The sequence below is a fragment of the Bos grunniens genome, chromosome 2 (genome assembly GCF_055505025.1).
Source record: "Bos grunniens cultivar Pamir isolate PY7600 chromosome 2, Bosgru_T2T1.0, whole genome shotgun sequence".
Lineage (NCBI taxonomy): Eukaryota > Metazoa > Chordata > Mammalia > Artiodactyla > Bovidae > Bos > Bos grunniens.
The window spans coordinates 60,212,225-60,228,025 of record NC_141166.1 but is presented as its reverse complement, the minus strand read 5'-3'; the positions used below and the strand labels follow the sequence as shown (position 1 = coordinate 60,228,025).

Sequence of the window (15,801 nt, the reverse complement as noted above, 5' to 3'; positions counted from 1 at the left end):
CTGAGTCTTTTTTTTTTTGTAGATATGTTCATTTGTGTCATATTTTAGATTCCACATAGAAATGATATCATATGGTATTTGTCTTTCTTTGTCTTTTTTCACTTGGTATGATAATCTCTAGATCTTTCCAGTATTGCTGCAAATGTCATAATGTCATTCTTTTTCATGGTTGAGTAGTATTAATGGAGACAAGTCTTGATACTGAAAGAGCTTCTTTTTTTCCCTTCACACTTCCATCTTCTTCCCAATAGGAAATGAGATGGTTCTCTTATAGATGACTTCTAATGACCATTTAGCTCTTGTAAAAGACACATCAGGTCATTTCATATGCAGTTGATGGAGGTCTCTTTGTTTTTAGCTTGAATGGGTTTTGCAGAGAATAAAAAAACTGCCATAAAATTGCTCACGTTAGGGTCAATTCAATCTTTAGAAGCAATGGGAACACTCACCTAATATTCATTAAATGTTTACCTTTCAGATTTAGAGAAAAGTTCTTGTGCGTTTGGAACTTAAGATTTATCAGGGAGACCAAAAGGTGAATCCAAGGATTACCATACACAATGAAAAATAGGATAGAAATGAATGATATATGCTGAGGCTCCACTGGTCAGAGAGGAAGACTTTGTTACTCAGGCTGGGTAAAGGGAGATTTTCTGGAGGAAGGACTCTGGGATTTAGTCCCAAAGGACACACATCTCATGCATCCACATGTGACTATGTTGTGTCACTGTGCCCAAGCTGCTCTCTGCCTAGAAGGAGCTATCTGATTCAACATGGTAAACACCTACTCAACTTTTAAAACTTAGCTTGAAGGTGGTAGCCATGATAGTGTCTATCCTACCTCTGCAGAAAAAAATAATAACCTTATAATTATGTAAAATATGTATACAACTCCCCACTGCTGCTGCTGCTGCTGCTAAGTCGCTTCAGTCGTGTACAACTCTGTGTGACCCCATAGATGGCAGCCCACCAGGCTCCCCCGTCCCTGGGATTCTCCAGGCAAGAACACTGGAGTGGGTTGCCATTTCCTTCTCCAGTGCATAAAAGTGAAAAGTGAAAGTGAAGTCGCTCAGTTGTGTCCGACTCTTAGTGACCCCATGGACTGTGGCCCACCAGGGTCCTCCGTCCATGGGATTTTCCAGGCAAGAGTACTGGAGTGGGGTGCCATTGCTTCTCCAACTCCCCACTAAAACCAACCAAATAAATATATTGAAACAAGTCTTATTTCTATTCCTCCCCACTTCCCTCTTGCTCCTTATACATCACCTTTTTTTTATAGAATGTGGTTATTTTGTGAAGCAAAAAGACAAATTTGTACCTCCTTTCCTATGCAAACGTTAGCATTTTATACATGCTTTATTCCACTTTGTTTTTCTCTCATAACCATATATTCTGGAGCTCACATTGTAGGATTATGTGCAAAGCTTCATTCATTTTCAAACTCACGTATATTCTATGGTATGGATATACCACAGTTTAGTCCCCAGTATAGGGACATTTCAGATGGTTCTCTCATTTTGCTGGTATAAATGATGTAAAAATATCTTTATGAATGCATTTTGTCTTAGTCAGCTCTGCCTCCTATGGCAAAATGCCATAGAATGGGTGACCTGAATAGCAGACATTTATTTCCCACAGTTCTGGAAGTTGGAAAGTCCAGGATCAAGATGCCAACTTATTTGATTCCTACTGATAGCTGTCCTCTGACTAGTGAATGGCCTTCTGCTCACTGTGTCTTGTCAGAGAAAGAAAACTCTTCTGTCTCTCTTCTTGTTCTTATAAGGGCACTAATCATATTGTGATGGCTCTACCCTTATGATATCACATAGACCTAATTACTTCTCCCAGAGCCCCTAATTCCTAATACTATCACATCGAAAGGATAGGGCTTCAATATATGAATTTAAGATGTCCTCAGTCTATAATACATTAAAAAATGTGGGGAAAGAGCAGTGTTTCTTTTAAAAAATATATATATTATATGTATTGTATATATAATTATGTATTATATATATAATTATATATATATAGTATATATATAATATATATGTGGCTTTGCCACATCTTAGATTTGCCGCAGGGGATCTACTTCCCCACAAGGATCAATCCGGGTTTCCCTTCATTGGGAGCATGGAGTCTTAGCCACTGGAGCACCAGGGAAGCTCCACGGCCAGTGATACTTGAACCAAAGTGAGGTTTCTAGGTCAAAGTGTAAATCCCATGTAATTTTGCTAGATAATGCTAAATTTCACACTTAGCATTTACACAATTTTTATGGCCCTTACCCATATATTGGAGTGTGTTTTTCCCCACATACTGGAATATGTTCTTGATCTTTTGGGTTACTGCTAACTTGATATGTGAAAAATGACAAGTTTTGATTAGCATTTATTCTATTGTGAGCAATGTCAGGTATATTTTCCCTGCTTTTAGGTTTATTTGCATTTATTTTCTTGTGAACTGTCTGTTCTTGTCTTCAACATATGTTTCCATGTATTGTTGACTTCTTCATTTTTATATTAATTTTTAAAGTATATAAGAAATGTTAATACTTTATGATATAAATTATATTTCCCAGTTTGTCAATTTGTCTTTTTAATTTATTTATGTTATCTGAAAATTGTTTCATTAAACTTTTTTTTATATAAATAAGTTCATCCATATTATTTTTATTGCTTTTGGATTTTGGATTATTGTTAGTTAAGTTTTTGCCATTTCCAGTTTGTAAAGAAATTCTTTCTTGTTTTCCTCTAATACTCGTATATATTTGATTTTTTTATATTTAAATTCTTTGTTTGGAATTTTATCCTGGTCTGCAGTATGAGGAGTGGAACCAGTTTTATCTTTTACTATGCAGCTTCCCAATTTTCTAAGAAACACTTATTAAAGAGTCATTTTTCCCCTGTTGATTTGTGCTGCCTTCCTTTCAATCAGTTCAGTCATTCAATTGTGCCCGACTCTTTGCGACCCCATGGACTGTAGCGCGCCAGGCTTCCCTGTCCATCACCAGCTCCTGGAGCCTGATCAAACTCATGTCTGTCGAGTCAGTGATGCTGTCGAACCATCTCATCCTCTGTCGTTCCCTTCTCCTCCTGCCTTCAATCTTTCCCAGAGTCAGGGTTTTCCAGTGAGTCAGTTATTCACATCAGGTTGCCAAAGTATTGAAGTTTCAGTTTCAGCCTCAGTCCTTCCAATCACTATTTAGGACTGATTTCCTTTAGGATGGACTGGTTTGATCTTGCAGTCCAACAGACGCTCAAGGGTCTTCTCCAACATCACAGTTCAAAAGCATAAATTCTTCGACTCTCAAATTTCTTTATTGTTCAATGCTCACATCCATACCTGACTACTGGAAAAACCATAGCTTTGAGTAGATGGACCTTTGTGGGCAAAGTAATGTCTTTGCTTTTTAATATGCTGTCTAGGTTGGTCATAGCTTTTCTTCCAAGGAGCAAGTGTCTTTTAATTTCATGGCTTCAGTCATGCCTTCCCTTATCATATACTAAATTTCGCTGTGCACCGGGATGTCTTTTGGATATTCTGTTCTGGCCATTGTTCTATTGTTCCATGCATTCATCCATCATCCATCCACGTTTGATGCAGAGCCAGTAGAACCGACCTCAGCACTTCTTTTTTTCAGTGTTTTCCTTGCTCAATTGACTTGCTTATTTCTTCTACCAAATGAGCATTATCATTAATTTGTCTAGAACAAAGAAACAAAACAAGCACACAAACTAAACACCTAATGGTCTTTTGGTTAAATTTGTGTTAAATGTACACATTAATTATGAGAGAAATTTTATCTTAAGAGGATGTTCAAGTGTATTTGTGTTTTTAGGCATGTGCTATAGTTTCCTTATTTTGCTGTTACATGTTTCTCATAAAATTTACACTTGGAGATCTTCCTTTCTCCTTTCCTAACTTTCTGACTTTCTTCCTTCCTTCTTGCCCGTTTTTCTTTCTTCTTGCCTTCTCTTTCCTTCTTGTATGTCTTCTTCATTTCTTCCTTCATTCATTTTTTCCTTCCTTCCCTTCAGTGTCATAAAGGAGTGTCCTCTATTTTTAAACTAAGGTTGCCTGTATAGATGAAGTTTTTGATTTCCATATGTTAATTTTATGGCTTACAACTTTTGTTTGTACTAATTTTACATTGATTATTTTAGTGTTTCTAGGTATGTAATCTGATAATCCACAAAGAGTATTATTTCTTCCTTTCTAGTTTGTATGCCTCCAGTTGTTTTTTCTTATCTAATGTCTATGGCTGAAACTCTAACACAATCTAAAATATGCTTGCTATTGTTCTTTTTTTGACCTGAGTGGGAAATTCTAGCAAGTGTTTTTACATTAATTATCTTTTAAATGAGTGGACAGATAATATCCTTTTTCTTCCTATTGTGATAAACCTATTTCTTTATCTATGCTTCTAAATTTCCCTACATTGAACCTACTTGCATTTTTGAACTAAGTCCCCATTTGGTTTTTATGTTCTTTCTAAATATTGTGTTGAGCTTCATTTGCTGCTATTTTTGTAATTTTTAAACCTATATTTATAACTGAGTCTGCAATTTTTTCTTTTGGTGGAATCTTTGTCAAGTTTTAGAATCACCTTTATGCTTATTTCATATAACACATTTGGAAGATTTTTGGAGAAGTATAAGTTCAGTTCAGTTAATTCAGTTCAGTCACTCAGTTGTGTCCGACTCTTTGCGGACACAGCACCTGAATCACAGCACATCAGGCCTCCCTGTCCGTCATCAACTCCCAGAGTTCACCCAGACTCACGTCCATCGAGTCAGTGATGCAATCCAGCCATCTCATCCTCTGTCCTCCTCTTCTCCTCCTGCCCCCAATCCCTCCCAGCATCAGAGTCTTTTCCAATGAGTCAGCTCTTCGCATGAGGTGACCAAAGTACTGGAGTTTCAGCTTTAGCATCATTCCTTCCAAAGAAATCCCAGAGCTGATCTCCTTCAGAACGGACTGGTTGGATCTCCTTACAATCCAAAAGACTCTCAAGAGTCTTTTCCAATACCACAGTTCAAAAGCATCAATTCTTCGGACCTCAGCCTTCTTCACAGTCCAACTCTCACATCCATACATGACCACAGGAAAAACCATAGCCTTGACTAGATGGACCTTTGTTGGCAAAGTAATGTCTCTGCTTTTCAATATGCTCTCTAGGTTGGTCATAACTTTCCTTCCAAGGAGTAAGCGTCTTTTAATTTCATGGCTGCAGTCACCATCTGCAGTGATTTTGGAGCCCAGAAAAATAAAGTCTGACACTGTTTCCACTGTTTCCCCATCTATTTCCCATAAAGTGATGGGACCAGATGCCATGATCTTCGTTTTCTGAATGTTGAGCTTAAAGCCAACTTTTTCACTCTCCTCTTTCACTTTCATCAAGAGGCTTTTCAGTTCCTCTTCACTTTCTGCCATAAGGGTGGTGTCATCTGCATATCTGAGGTTATTGATATTTCTTCCGGCAGTCTCGATTCCAGCTTGTGTTTCTTCTGGTCCAGCGTTTCTCATGATGTACTCTGCATAGAAGTTAAATAAGCAGGGTGACAATATACAGACTTGATGTACTCCTTTTCCTATTTGGAACCAGTCTGTTGTTCCATGTCCAGTTCTAACTGTTGCTTCCTGACCTGCATAAAAATTTCTCAAGAGGCAGATCAGGTGGTCTGGTATTCCCATCTCTTTCAGAATTTACCACAGTTTATTGTGTTCCACACAGTTAAAGGCTTTGGCATAGTCAATAAAGCAGAAATAGATGTTTTTCTGGAAACCTCTTGATTTTTCCATAATCCAGCAGAGGTTGGCAATTTGATCTCTGGTTCCTCTGCCTTTTCTAAAACCAGCTTGAACATCAGGAGGTTCACGGTTCACATATTGCTGAAGCCTGGCTTGGAGAATTTTGAGCATTACTTCATTGCATGTGAGATGAGTGCAATTGTGCCGTAGTTTGAGCATTCTTTGGCATTGCCTTTCTTTGGTATTGGAATGAAAACTGACTTTTTCCAGTCCTGTGGCCACCTCTGAGTTTTCCAAATCTGCTGCCATATTGAGTGCAGCACTTTCACAGCATCATCTTTCAGAATTTGAAATAGCTCAACTGGAATTCCATCACCTCCACTAGCTTTGTTCGTAGTGATGCTTTCTAAGGCCCACTTGACTTCCCATTGCAGGGTGTCTGGCTCTAGGTGAGTGATCACACCATCGTGATTATCTGGGTCATGAAGATCTTTTTTGTACAGTTCTTCTGTGTATTCTTGCCATCTCTTCTTAATATCTTCTGCTTCTATTATGTCCGTACCATTTCTGTCCTTTATCGAGCCCATGTTTTCATGAAATGTTCCCTTGTTATCTCTAATTTTCTTGAAGAGATCTCTAGTCTTTCCCATTCTGTTGTTTTCCTCTATTTCTTTGCATTGATCGCTGAAGAAGGCTTTCTTATCTCTTCTTGCTATTCTTTGGAACTTTGCATTCAGATGTTTATATCTTTCCTTTTCTCCTTTGCTTTTCGCTTTTCTTCTTTTCACACTTATTTGTAAGGATTAAAATTATCTGCTCTTTTAAGGATTCTCTTGAGGAAACATTGGATCCTGCTGTATTTTTCCTTAGGATGCTCTTTAAATGATTTTTCTCTTTATTTTTTCAAGTGTTGGTCTTTTAAAAGTATCTATTAAAATTTTCCATCTGAATCAGTACTAGTTTTGATGAGTTTGAGACCCTGAATTACTTGAGATCATAACCATAACTCTTTTGTTTAGTTTTCTCAAAGGCTAGAATTACTGAAAATTAGTAGTCATACAGTAAATGTGTATAGAGTATTTGTTACACAATGCACTGGCAAGTGGTAGAGAAAGAACAATTCAATCAGCAACTGTCATATTTGTGCTTCCTGGAAGAGTTGGTGGATTAAACATGTGTATTTACCTTCATCTCCTTCTAATACTTCACATAATTGATTTTTTAATGGTCCTGTCAGCAGCTGATCATAGAAACATCTTGTCTCTTACCACCTCTTAACCTTCAACTTTAATAACAACGTGATCATAAAAGATCTAAAGTGTACCTGGCCAGAAGTTAGGGAAGCTAAAGGAGGAGCTAGCCTATCTGGAGTAATAGTTGGCTTGGCTGCCCCATATTTACAACTAAAGTCAGCAGATAAGTGACAATGTGTATTATCTGCAGTAGCACCTCATGTCCTACGTTGAACTCCCAAACACATTGCAGTGTCATTTCTACATTCCAAATATAATGTAAAATATTCCTTTAAATGGTGGACTCTAGCAATGCCAAGAGAGAAGCCCTAAAGACATTAACATGATTTCTTACTAAGTTGTCCAGCCAGTTAACCCTACAATAAAGCCCATGGAAAGCAAACCACAAACGTTTGCTTAGTACTAACAATCAGTACATTGGAGACCATTGTTAAGTCAGTAACATAATTAGTTATTAGCTTTTTCTTGATATATATAACAGTCTAATAAATCCTTAGCAGTATTAATTAATGATAAGGCTAGTTAATATATATTAAGATTCTTATTATGTTTAATTTTTTATGATAGTTATACCCTGTGTTTGATAGTGAAAGTGATAGTCACTCAGTCATGTCAGACCCTTTGCAACACCATAGACTGTAGTCCACCAGGGTCTTCTGTCCTTGGAATTTTCCAGGCAAGAACTTTGGAGGGGGTAGCCATTCCCTTCTCAGGGGATCTTCTCAACCCAGGGATTGAACCCAGGTCTCCTGAATTGCATGCAGATTCTTTTTGGTCAGAAACATTAGAAAAACTCTGCTGTTTACTAGTAGTTATATTATTGTTTTAACTTTAAACATGTTTAAATCCATGAGTTCATAATAAAACTAAAAATATTCTAACCGGTCATTTTTGGAGGATACTAGGAACCACTTCGGTATTTTGAAACTTATGAATTAAAGGGATAACATCAAGTATTTATCTTGTTTTTCCCATGCAATCTTGTAGTTTAGAGAAACCAACTAGTTGATGGCTGATAATTTATTTGTGTCAAGTGTTCCCACTAATAAATTAAGGAATGATATAACAACTGCTTACCAGCTGATATGTCTTTGACCTTATATTTTTGAACTCATTTACAGTATCTGTAAATAGAAATGTTTGTTACCGGGCCTCCCAGTAACTGAACCAAAGTTTAAGAAGACCGTGCATTAGGAATTGCAGGGTTACTAAGGTTGGAAATGAACCGTAATCCTTGGTGCCTTATTAGTAAGATGTTTCTTTTACATTCATGTCACACTGCAATGTGACCTGCTCTATGAGGTCAGTGACACAGTGCATGTCTGTCCTGTAGCTCCATTTCTGTTCAGGTCCTGGATCCTCTGTTTGGATTGTATTGGCTAAGTGGCTTGCTTTTTTGGCAAACATCATTCAATCAGGGGCCTGACAAACACTTGCTCTCTTGTTGTTCTTAGAGTCTTTACCACAGAAATGTGCCTGCTGACTTTCGAGAGATGTTAGCAGGAGAGTACCCCAGCTTGTGATCAACAAGTTCCTCTGACTCTGCACTGACTTCAGATAATTGGGCAACCCTATAAAGACCGTCCAAGCTTGGCCAAGTACTCCCCAGCCTCAATTATCAAGGACAGAATCATGAAACGATTGTTGTCTTAAGACAGTTCTGTAGTGGTTTGTTATCTAGCAATAGAGAAAAGACAAGATTACCAAATACTGACTATTATTGAAACTGATTGTGATATCAAGTTTATTTTGTTTTTACTCCCTGTGCTCTTAGTGTGTATATGACTTTTTTGGGTCATAAAAAGTAAAAAAGAAAACACTGAATTTAAATATCACTTGAAATAATTTATAAATTATTTTAATTTCCTTTCAATATTTAGGAATTGCATGTCATAAATTTTCTAATAATATGTTTAATTTTGTTTTTTAGTTATTTAAAATATATCATTTCAAATTTTAAAATATGATATATTCAGAAAAGCCTAGCTTTTTGACTGTTTACTCTCCCCTTTTCTTTCTCCAAGGTATGTATTTAAAGTAGTTATTACCTGAATATTTTGGAAAGTATTTTGGAGAGTTGTTAGTAAGTCTGGAGTTAAATTTGTGATATATGTGTAGATAAAAATAAGGGCTATGACAGAGATAATGAGACAATCATTAATTTCAAGGAAAAGAAAATTTTGTTCAGGAAACACAACCACACTATTACGCTTGCTATTTGTGAATATCATGCATATTGTTGTTTTACCATAAACAGTGATTACTGATCTAGCTAAAATTGCAATCCTCCTATATTGGAAGTATAGGGAAACAGAAAATTCTTTGCATGTGGAAAGACATGATGAAAAAGATAAGTTCTCATCTTTCCCATTGATAAACAAATAGATAACCTATAAATATATTATAAGTAGTAATATGGACATGCAATTGAGAGATAAAATATTTAATACCCAAAGAATAAACTGAGAAATAAATGTCATAGCCTCTGCACAGAAGGGAGGTAGCGCCTATTGGTTTTTCTTGATAGGCACTAATTCATTACAAAAAGTGGGAAAAAAATCAAATAAGCAGAAAATTGACCAAAAAAAGAAGAGGAAACATAGCATGAAATAACTTAATAATGATAGTTTATATTCATCAAGTTCTTCCTATGTGTCATGTACTATGCTAAGTGTTGTATATGGATTATCTCTGAATCCTTACTACAATTATATGACATAGACTCACTTTATACCTATAACCACATGAGACAATTAATGCTTTGAAGCTTTATTAGCTATGTATTGCTGCACAATTGAGCAAAACTGGAGGCAATGGACATTATCAGATTAAAAGGACCCATTTTTGTCTGGGTCCTTAAGCTACTTGGCTGAGTAGTTCTGGTTCAGTCTTAAGGGTCTGTTGTCACACAGGTGTTTAACTCTAGAGATCTTTGGATCTCACGTACACAACATGCCTCAGGAGCTCCCAGACTCACCCTGTGGATCCCTTCAAAGGGCTTCTTCAGGACCTAGCAGTTGGCATCTCTGAAAGCTTGTACTTCAAAAGCACCCAAGATGGAAACTACTTGTCTTTTTACAATCTGGTCTTGAAAATGACATCATATTTGGTTAGAAGCAAATCTTTAATTCCAGCCTATACTCGTGGGGAGGGTATGGATTTCAAGAAGTGCTGATTAGGTGAGTTATTTTAGAGGTTGCTGTGCATATTTTCATATGTGTGACACACACCATGGTGTGTTATCAGTTTAAGCCAATAGAAATAAGCTATATGTCATGCTTAGTATGTAGGGTACAAGCTTTCATCTTCCCATCGGCCCCCCAGCTTTAGAAACAGTACATGACTTCAAGGGAGAATTACATGAGAACAAGGATCACCTTGAAATCACTCTAATTTACACAAAGTCAAAGCCTCTGAAGCTTTAGAACTTTATTGGTAATGAATTATTTGAGGCAGCCCTCACACTTGATTGTGACAAACTGCAGCTTCGTGTTCCTGGGACGGGGTATTAGTCACAGGGGCACGTTGTCTAAGGCGAGGAGTTGTTGCTCTACCTTTAAAGTTGTTAGGAGCCACTGAAGTGTTTTAGGCATGGAGGATGACATAATTAGATGTGTACCTACTGCTCTGAGCTATGTTATTTTGTTTCAAGCATCCAATGACATTCTATTTTCTCATGCATGAGATGGCAGATGCCTGCTTTCCACCCCACCAGCTTCATTCATGTGGTGAAATGAGATTTATAAATTTCTTTTATCTGCAGATTGCTCAAAGTGTCCCATCTCAGGACAGCTGTGTCTGCCTCTCTTTGAACACATAAGGGTCTTTGTGGCTGTAACCAGGTTGTAACCTCCCAAGGCACAGACACTCTGGCTTATCCTTGGTCTGTTACTTACTCACTGGCTACCACAGTGTTGACATATATGAAGGACTCAGTAAATGCTTCTTAAGTCAAACTGAATTAAACTTTACTGGGCACTGTATCTTTGATGATCCTGTTTGTGATGCCAATCATCTTGCTGTTCACACTGTTAGTACTCTTCGCTGAATCCAGGATAGGGAAGGTGTGAGCTAAGAGGCTGGAAGGAGAATCCAGGAGCCATAGGAACTGTAGACACATTTATTCTCTCTTGTCAGGCATGGCAGTCATAACACAGCCTCTCTCCTGGCTGACATAGCGCCTGTAGCAGCAACCATAACCTAACTATAATATAGCCATAATGGAACCATAGCATAACTTCTTATAACATAACCATGGTGTCACTCCAATGTAGTCTCAATGTGGCAGCAGTCAGGGCTTTTATGGTGAAGCTCATACAGCCGTACCATGCACAGCCACCTGTGACCAAGTGAGTACCTCCTGATGCGCATGTGTAGTGCTGTAAGTGATCTCAGCTTTTACATAGTCACTATTTCAAAATGTGCAGCAAGAGCGAGAAGCTATGGGGCAAAAGGGCCTGACCATGCCACCTTGGCTAATTTCCTCTTTCCCTACATGCACCTATTGGGTGATAGTTATTGTTCTGAGCTCTGGGTATACAGAGATAAGATAATGTCATTTTACTTTATTAGTGGGATTTCTCGATCTTATGATAGCTCTATTTTTAGAGCTTATTTTTAGTTTTCTAAGGAACCTCCATACTGTTCTCCTTCATGAAAGTAAAAGTTTTAGTTCCTCAGTCGTGTCTGACTCTTTGTGATCCTCTGGACTATAACCCACCAGGCTCCTCTGTCCATAGGATTCTCTAGGCAAGAATACTGGAGTGGGTAGCCATTCCCTTCTCCAGGGGATCTTCACATCTGGGGGAATAGAACCTGAGTCTCCTACATTGCAGGCTGGAAGGAGACCCCAGGAGCCACCAGGGAAGCCTTTTATATTCCCATCAACAGTGTCATAGAGCTCCTTTTTATCCACAACCTCTCTAGCATCTATTATTTGTACATTTTTAATTTTTTGTATCCCATTGTGAGTGTGACAGCCTACTAGGTGATGAAACACAGCCGCAAACTGCACTCAGTCACCACTTAGATTCTGTAACCATTGCAGGAGATGGAATAGTGTATGATGTCCTAGCTTCACAGCTGTGTGAGTGTAGGTGAAGGACAATACATCAGCATAGGGAAGGGCTGTATAATAGGAAAGGGGAGATTTTTTAGAGACTGTAACCTAGGAGCTGTTGAGAAGAATGGGTATTAGGATGAATGCCGGAGACAGTTCCATCAAACATTGGGCTACTTGTTTCTGAAGGCTTAGAGGGAAATAAGATTATAGGAGACGGGAAAGAAATCACAATTGGAAGTCAATACAGTAAGAGTTACTGATCCTCCAAAGGGACATGCAGAACCAAGCAAAGTTTCCTCTCTGCTGCCTTTATGTCTTTCCAGCCCTCTATGAGCAATCCTGCGAGGTGTACAGGCACCAAGGCAACACGGCTGGTTTCTTCTATATCGACTCAGATGGCAGCGGCCCCCTGGGACCTTTCCAAGTGTACTGCAACATCACAGGTAAGGGTGTAAAATTCCCACTCATGCTTCATGTCGTTACGTGATGGTACACAGCAAAGGAAAACCCACTGGAAGGGAACACTTGTATAAATAAAAAAAAAATTAAAGACCAACTTCAGAGGGGAGATTGTATTTAGGTAAATAATAGGAATTAGCAACTATTTTATTTTCATGAGAGAAGAGAATGTGATAATGGTCTTGACAAGGTTCCACTGAACCAAGGATTAATTATCAAGCATATTTTGCAGAGCTAACCAAGGTCATTTCTCTCTTAGAAGTCAAAAACAAAAAGAAAACCTCTCAGAGTTGGGGGGATTAAACAAAATCTTCTATATTAGTGCAACTGACCAGTTATCCTGCAGATGCCTAATCAAAACCTGGGATAATTCTATTTTCCCTGGCAATCTCATAACCTCTTGTAACTTCTTTCTAAAAGTAGTCTAAGGACATATTAAGAGCCAGTTACTATATGGAAACAGCATGTGATTACTAATTTATTCTTTAAAAAAAAAAAAAAACAATTCCACACCACAACCTGGTGTAATAGTTATTTAAAAATATAGCAATATGAGTACTCTGTTGTGAATATTGTTAATCAGCACATACACATTTTTGGTTTGTTTGTTTTGAGCACTGGCCTTTGAAAATGCCAGCAGAATCATGTAATGAAGCAGAAAAGTAGGAGTCTATCAAGGCTCTTTGAGTCCTTAGGCCCCAGGCTCTATTGCAACTGGGTAACCGCATCACATCTGTGGAGCTCTTTCCATAGCCAAACACTGTCCTGGGGACCCAGGATATTCAGAGAAATAAGACATAGTCATTGTCATTCATAGGCAGTAAAATCAGGAAAAACAGCATGCAATATTACAGGTAGAAATGTAAACAAACCATTGCCAAAACAGTGATGAAGGGCATTTAGCAATAATTTGCCCATCTGAATACAAAGGACCACACTTTTTCTGCAGAAAATGCTAGTTACATGGAATTGTGTGTCATTTCATTCCATTTCCATAATACTTCATTTCTCCAAAATGTATGCTAACTGCTTCTCAATAGCCCTATGACATAATTAGAAACTGTGTTACTGTTTTCTTTTCATGGTTATGCCAGCCTGTAATGTTCAACAACCTGGTCAAGAAGTAGACTTCTTAGTAGATCTTGGTTATTTTCCAAATTTAATTAACATATGAATCTCTGGGGAATAATGTTAAAAATAGACTTCCCAGAGTCAGAAATTCTAAATTCAGTAAATGCATTTTACTGAGCTTTTCAAGTGATTCTGATGTAATTTGTCCTCAGTCCACAATTTGAAAAAATGGAGGAAGTGATTTGGTTACAGAATGAGGCAAAAGAGATCAGTGTCAGCTGAATGATGGGTGTGACATATAATAATAGGATTTTTGGTCATGGCATCAATTACTCAGCTTCTGCCATCTTTGGGAACTGAACTGAGAGTTTGCAGATATCATGTCTTTTAATTCTTTGCAACAAAAATCTGGGTAGATACTTTTAACTCTTTATATATTACATAGAAGGAAAGAGCATATGAGAATTTCATGACCTGCTAGACAATAAATCCTGAAAGTTATAGTCAAGACTCAGGAAGCAAGCAAAACCTTCTGGTGCAGCAATAATCTATATCACTGAAACATTAATTGTATACTTTGTATTGCTTTTATTTTGCTTGAAACCCTGTTTTTATTTTTGTAATAAAAGTAATCAATGCTAATTACAGAAAATTTAAGGGGAAAAAAAAGTGTGAAGAAATATAAGGTCATGTATAAACCACAATCAAGAGATTGCTATTGATATTTTATTATTAGATTTTCCTTGGGGCTTTTTAAATATAAATGTATATGTGTGTTTTTCTATGAATGTTTATGTTTTTAGATATATATTTTATATTATGAATTTAATAGATAAGCACAGACTAATCCTATTTTTATTGAAGTATATATATATATATATATATATATATATATGTTGAATATAGCTTGACAAATTTAACTCCCCCAAATAATATAAATATAATAACACACCATGTATGACTGATTCATGTGTCTCATTTACATGAAATGCTCTATCCCTCTTTGGAAAGATTTCTCTCAGGATTTATGTTTGATATTTGTTCATGAGTGGCTAAAGATGAATGTTTACTTATATTAAAGTTTGCTGTTTTGCTGATATGGTGCTAAAGGCATCAAGGCCTCTGAGTTATGTCCCAAAATTGATAGGCTGTTTTGTGCATGATTGAGGAATTCTTTGAAATATGCTTTTTGGTCACATCAATTGCAAATATATAGGTGTTTGGTTTGGTTTTTGTTTTCCTAAAGATACTTGTAGAAATAGAAGCCAAATTCTGTGTAGGCTGAATTATATAATTCTCATATTTAACTGACAAAAATTTTTAATGCATAATATAATGGTAATCAAGTACATTTTTTTTGTTTGTGAATGTTAAGTGTTCTTAAATGTTATTAAATGAGACTGACTTATGACACAGGATAAGTGTGACAAAGTGCTTCAAGGAAGAAAGGGATGCACAAGGGAGGGAGCCAGGGATGGAGGAGAGGGAAGGTGGAAGTCGTCAGAGAAGACATGCTCTGTGTCTCACTCTGTTTTTTTTTTTAATTAATTTATTTATTTTAATTGGAGGCTAATTACCTTACAATATTGTAGTGGTTTTTTGCCATACATTGACATGAATCAGCTATGGGTGTACATGTCCAGAGTGAACAGGGTGGGGGACACATGTTCACTGTGGTTTTTAAAAGCACAAAGCTACTGGTTCCCACACTTTTCAGAGGCATTCCTGAGGTCATAACACAGAAAGTATGAACAATGCTGGGAGGCAGGGAACCTGGGTTCTCTCTCTTCTCTTCCTTGTGCCAGTTGGCTGAGTGCTTTGGCCTGACTGTGCATTTCCAAAATAAGAATCTGGAGCCAAGTGGTCCCACAGGTCTTCCTCATTTAGAACTCCCTGAGACATCATTGGGTGGGTGGGTGGGTGGGGTTCCCTGGGGGCTCAGAGAGATCATTTGAGTTTCAAAAGAAAGGGAAAAAGAAAAGTTTCTCGTAAGTCTGAAGACACTTGTAAATGGATATCTTGAGGGTGATGAACAGGTTTTATTTATGGAAAACTGTAAATCTGAATCCCAGATACAATGTGTCTCTTTACAGTGTATGCTACCCATTTCTACAGATGAGGTGGCATTTTACCCCTCCTGGGAAATTTAAGTCTGTAGTGGCAAAGAACCTGCAGTGTGGGAGACTTAAGAGATGCAGGTTCAGT

General features: G+C 37.4%; 1 protein-coding gene across 2 annotated transcripts in view; it reads left to right on the top strand.

The window, feature by feature from the left end:
- CNTNAP5 (contactin associated protein family member 5) overlaps positions 1-15,801 on the top strand; it is a 459,549-nt gene that overhangs the window by 104,776 nt on the left and 338,972 nt on the right. For both annotated transcript variants that reach the window (XM_086367026.1, XM_086367025.1), the window contains exon 5: positions 12,390-12,509. In XM_086367026.1, coding sequence (XP_086223152.1) covers positions 12,390-12,509 — 120 coding nt within the window. The remainder of the gene's footprint in view (positions 1-12,389; positions 12,510-15,801) is intronic.